Source organism: Mus caroli, chromosome X (genome assembly GCF_900094665.2).
Source record: "Mus caroli chromosome X, CAROLI_EIJ_v1.1, whole genome shotgun sequence".
In the NCBI taxonomy this organism is placed as follows: Eukaryota; Metazoa; Chordata; class Mammalia; order Rodentia; family Muridae; genus Mus; species Mus caroli.
Genome location: NC_034589.1, coordinates 79,637,240 through 79,643,306, shown reverse-complemented (window position 1 = coordinate 79,643,306; position 6,067 = coordinate 79,637,240). Strand labels below are relative to the sequence as shown.

The window sequence follows — 6,067 nt, the reverse complement described above, 5'->3', positions numbered from 1 at the left end:
GGAATGCCAGGGCCAAAAGAATGGGAATGGGTGGGTAGGGAAGTGGGGGGCACTATGGGGGACTTTTGGGATAGCATTGGAAATGTAATTGAGGAAAATATGTAATAAAAATATTAAAAATAAAAAAAAGAAAATATTAAATTTTGATTTATGGCATGCTTTCATTTGCTATAACAAATATTTTTTAAAGATATGCTTGACACTAACCTTGGTTTCTGTGATCTTCTTTTGGATTGCATCCACTGTGTGAGGACCTTCTTTCCATGAGTCCAGCTTGCCTCTGACCTGTCCTATGACCTGTTCAGCTTCTTCCTTAGCTTCCAGCCATTGTGTTGAATCCTTTAACATTTCATTCAACTGTTGTCTCCTATTCTGCAGCTGTTCTTGTACCTCATCCCACTGAACCTGAATTCTTTCAACTGGAATAAAAATAAGAATAAAGAACAGTAATTATTACTCAAGAGAAGACAGTGGAAATTTAGAATCTAAACGTCATTGCACATGTATATTTCTCATTAAATATATCCAAAGTGCTATGAGTGGGATAGGCAGAATAATTAACAAAATCATTTCTTCAGGTGACAAATTTGACTTTCTGTTAAATTACTTGCATGGAAATAAACTACAATATTGGTGCCATGTTTAGAAATATAAATTCAACTTTAGACTCTGACACTAAATAACAATTATTTATTAGAAAGGTACTGGAAGGCTTGGCTCTATTACTTCAGCACTTACTTGTGAGCATAAGGATCTGTGTTTGGATGTTCCAAAACCAGAGTCAAGATGGGAAGCAGAGACAGGCCCAAATGAGCTCATTGGGTATCTAGTCTCTCTTACTTAGTGATGTTTCAAAGAGGGACATTATCTCAAAGAAATGGTGGAAAACACCTGAGGACTGACTCCAGAGGTTGTGCTCTGGCCTTCATGGTGAAATGAGAACTAATAAGATGAGACATTGATCTTCTTTATAAATATTTAACAAGGATATTTGGACAAATATACTTGATACATATGCCACTATGAAGATTTTAAACAATAATCTTGCAAATTCCATAGAACAAAACATTACCAACATTGTAATAGTATCCAGATGATATGAGTCCATGATTCTTATAGGTATCAATACATTTTTGGGGCACGTTATCGTTGCAAAACAGACATTTTAAAGGAGGTATCTTGAGAACAAAATATTTCAGAGATTTTTTGTGAGCAGCTTTTTATATCAGTGGCTTAAGATATAACATTTTCCTTCTAGGTATATCTTTGATAACTAACTGCATATTCAAATATCATTATTATAGAAGAAGAGTTTTCGTGATCATTCTTTGTATGGCCATGTATACTTATATTACTATGATTTATAGTTTTAGTTTTCTATTTCTTACTCTACTCAGTAGATATCTTAGCTGCAAGGATAGGGATTTGTAGTGGATGCTGCCAGTGACCAATCTATATACCTTTGGTATTTTCCTTGAGTACTCATTAGGAAGCACTTGCATGAAGGATTTCTTTTATCTTGAACAGACTTGCAAGGGGAATTAAAGCCTCAGTAGCAGTATTAAGGCAATGCCAGATAAGAGTTGGAAGAACATTACTCCTTGATCCCTGCCCTTGTTGCATTGGGGTAAAAAATCTATGAGAAGTATTTTTCCACTATTCTCTGGGAGTTCCTTTAGCAATGCTGAACAACTGTTAAAAAACAATAGCCTTCACAATAACTGGCTTCCTTAATTTCTTTCCTTTTCCTATCTCGGTTCCACTACCCTACAGGTAATTTCTTTGGTTGCCTTACAAATAAACCACATTTTCCTCTAGCATTCTGAGGTTTGTTTCTTGGGAAACATAGTCCAAATTAGTATTACTATATTCACTAAAATAAAAACTATCAAGCTTGTTGCAAGATGGCGTAGTTGGAAAAGGCATATGCTGCTTGACTTGATGATCAAAGGTCAAACCCTAGGATTTATATGGTAGAAAGCTGTTCTCTGTTCTGCATATGTGCTGCATGGTATATGTACCCCACTCAACCATGTTCCTACCCACAAATGTGTATGTACATAAAAACAAACAAATGTTAGTAACTTTTGTAAAAAGAAAGAAAGTGTTACCAAGTCACTGGAGCAGAGCTTATCACTTGGCATTTGGTATTCTTCCAGCAACACTCTGTCAAATGAATTATACTCAAGAAGATTTCAATTCTCAATTTTCTTTTTTATAACAATGGAATAATGATGATTCCAAAGTCAATCCTTCCCCTAAATCTTAAGTCATTGTTATTGAAAAATGGTCATTGTCTTTTTATTATGTTTCTACTTAATATCCTTTCTTTTTTAATTTCTAAAAATTTTTATTATATATTTTCTTTATATCCATTTCAAATGCTATCCCGAAAGTTCCCTATATACTCCCCCCACCCTGCTCCCCTATCCACCCATTCTTCTTGGCCCTGGCATTCCCCTGTACTGGGGCATATAAAGTTTGCAATACCAAGAGGCCTCTCTTCCCAGTAATGGCCGACTAGGCCATCTTCTGCTACATATGCAGCTAGAGATACGAGCTCTAGGGGTATTGGTTAGTTCATATTGTTCTTCCACCTATAGGGTTGCAAACCCCTTCAGCTCCTTGGGTGCTTTCTCTAGCTTCTCCATTGGGGGCCCTGTGTTCCATCTTATAGATGACTATGAGCATCCACTTCTTTATTTGCCAGACACTGGCATAGCCTCATACGAGACATCTATAACAGGAACCCTGTTAATATCCTTTCAAAAATTGTTATAACTTCTATTTTATTGTAATTGACACTCATAATCTCTATCTCATGTAAATAAATGTTCTGTGATTTTGGGTGCTTTTGTTTTAATTTGATTTTCAAGTCTATATTTTCAGGGATCTTTTCTGCAGTTTTTTTTTTACTAATTTCATTTGCATTAACCATATTGTTTATTTGTGTAAAACTTTAAAATCATGTTTGTTAGTAGAATACCAACATATGTATTGAATTCCATACACAAAATGTATGAGTTGAAGAATCCTGTTTGATTGAGTTGTTTTAGTCCTTTTTCCCTATTTGAAATTCAATCATTGACAAAGGAATGGAATATAGAAAAGTCTTTCAATATAAACCTAATGATATTTTATAGACATTTTAAAACTTAGAACCATGTTGAATGCTAGAAGGTAATAACCACAAATAGTGTATTATTTATTATTATTATTATTAACTAAGTATAATTAGATGAATATTATAAAGAGAAGAAGTGTATATAACTGTGAAACAAGGTACATATATGAGAATTCATTTTGAAAAGGAGAAATTATGGAAATATTATTGTCTTAAGAAGAGGACATGTGCATAAGGCTTTAGAGAAATAAACAATCAAATTGCCAATTATATAAAAACAGTATTTGACTTGCAATTCTATTTGCATATATAAATATATGTCCTGGAACTCACTCTGTAGACCAGGCTGGCCTCAAACTCAGAAATCCACATGCCTCTGCCTCCCAAGTGCTGGGATTAAAAGCGTGCACCACCACTGCCCGACCAAAAGTGCATATTTATTTATATTTACCCAAAAACTCACTTTCCATGCCTCTTAAACTATTGTATGCATATGTTGTTTCTCTTTCCGTATCTATGTATCTATCTGTCTATCTATCTATCTATCTATCTATCTATCTATCTATCTATCTATCTTTGTACCTATTAATCCATGTGTCTATGACATTGTAAATATAGAGTGAGACTTTTATGACCATATGCAACAATATAGATAGATCTCAAAAATACAATGTTGATGATGAACTAACCAGTACCCCGGAGCTCTTGTCTCTAGCTGCATATGTATTGAAAGATGGCCTAGTGGGCCATCACTGGAAAGAGAGGCCCATTGGACTTGCAAACTTTATAGGCCTCAAGATAGGGGAATGCCAGGGCCAAAAGAATGGGAATGGGTGGGTAGGGAAGTGGGGGGTGGTATGGGGGAATGTTGGGATAGCATTGGAAATGTAATATTAAATTTAAAAAATATATAAATAAAAATAAAATTACAGCTAGAAAAAAATAAAAAAAAATACAATGTTGAGGCATAGAAAAGTCAGTTAAAATTGAGCAGACTTTGAAAAACTGTTTGATTAAATGCATCATAGTAAACTGAGAAAAAAAGAATAGAATATTTTGGGACTTTGGAAAGTAGTTGCCTTTGGATTCTTATGAAGTGTCTGACAAGGTTCTGATAATATTTTGTTTCTAGAGTTGTATAGTTTTTACACAGATGCATTCAGTTTGTGATTTTTTAGTAATTTGGATGTTTATGCTGAGTGTAATTTTAATCATATATTGAAATTGAATAAATAAATATAACAAAGTATTATTTAACTTACAAAATGTACTATATGTATAATTTAGAGGTTCTTCTTTAAATGTAGTGCAACACATATATATGGATTAGTTTGCTAAAGTTATAATGTGGTTTAGGGCTTTTATTTCTGCAGATGTTGCTCAGTGATTAAAAAATAATAATAATAAGCTTGCCCACCATACAGGAGCTCTTAGTTTGATCCTCTGTACCACAAAAGGAGAATATGTAAGGTATATTTACTTGCCATAACAAATTAGACCATAAAGAATATTCAGTTGTTCACCTATTGAGCGGAAAAAAAAAAAAAAAAAAAAAAGATGGGCAATGCAGTTGAGTAACTGGCAGTAATCACCAGGGAAGACCTTGAACAAACACATGTAGAAAATTTTAGAAGCATTACAGGTATTTCATTTTGTCAAGAGATGAAAGAGGCATAAAATATAAAGATCATCAAAGCAAAGCTGTTATTCTGGAAATGGTTCAGTGTGGGAGTTGGACAGCATACAGACCTAGTAATTGTCCATAATGGGCAGCAATTCAAATTACAGATTTTTATCACACTTGCAACACTTTTCCCCAGGAGATTGATTGACCAAAGATGTATTGTGGCAATACATTTGGTCACTACAGCTCATACTGTTAGATTTACATTTACACCAGATTCCACTGACATACAAAAGTGAAATAATAATAAAATATATGCACATAAACCCAGACAATCTGTGCATGTTTCTAATTGAAAAGCAACTTAGAAATACACATTTTTTCTCATAGAGGTCCATTGCAGAAAGCTTCTCAACTGATTTACAGAGTAAATATATGCTGGATAATGAAGGGAAGTAAATAACCAAAGCTTCGACACAGGATGACAGACTGGGAACCAGCATGAGTCTTGATTTACAGGTCTCCAGAAGTGTCAAGTTGGAAACCTAGTAATCATGCTAAGAATCACAATATTGCAGAAAGAAACAGTTCAGTTGATTAAGTACTAACCAATTCTTTGCTTCACGTTCTTAAATGAGCTATGTTTGATTATTGATATACATTCTTGACTGAAATAAATTCCTACAGCTTTCCTAAGAATAACTGGTATGTAAAAAACAAAATGACTGTTATTTTGAACATCCACTGCTACTGAACAAAGAATAGCAATTTCAGCACTGTTATAACCTGAGAATTAAAAGTTTGCGTGATTGAATTTTAGAAAGTAACCTTAATTTCAGTGTGTCCTGCATTCTAGTCCTAGTCTTGTAATAAAACCACAAATTCTAATTGGAAAAGTTAATTTACTAGGCAAGCATCAGCCTTTTCAACTGAAAAAGTAAAATAATGAACAGCTGGATTAGCCACAGCATTATAGTGATGTAAATCTAAGCAATGAGCACAAGCATAGAGGGCCTTGTTAAGCAAGGTGCTGCTGCTTTTCTAAAAGGAAAAGACTAAACAGCAGATTACCAGGACCCATCCATGAGAGTCTGGGAATACACACAGTGGATTTTAATGATCTCACAGATCATCCCAGTATTCCATGTAGAAAATTCCCTAGCATATACTTATACTCTGGGCTAATCTTCTGAGGTCACGTGAGTAAAATGAAGAGAACAGATATGCTCACCTCTATGAAAAGATAAGTGTGGCCTCCCTTCCCCCAGCCTGGAACCTGCCTGCTCTAGGGTGGAGCTACCGGCTCATTCGTCCTGCCA

General features: G+C 34.5%; 1 protein-coding gene across 4 annotated transcripts in view; it reads right to left on the bottom strand.

The window, feature by feature from the left end:
- The window catches only part of Dmd (dystrophin), a 2,293,239-nt gene that overhangs the window by 633,717 nt on the left and 1,653,455 nt on the right, over window positions 1-6,067 (bottom strand). For all 4 annotated transcript variants that reach the window (XM_029473189.1, XM_021152893.1, XM_029473188.1 and 1 more), the window contains exon 53: window positions 208-419. In XM_029473189.1, the coding sequence (XP_029329049.1) occupies window positions 208-419 (212 nt within the window). The remainder of the gene's footprint in view (window positions 1-207; window positions 420-6,067) is intronic.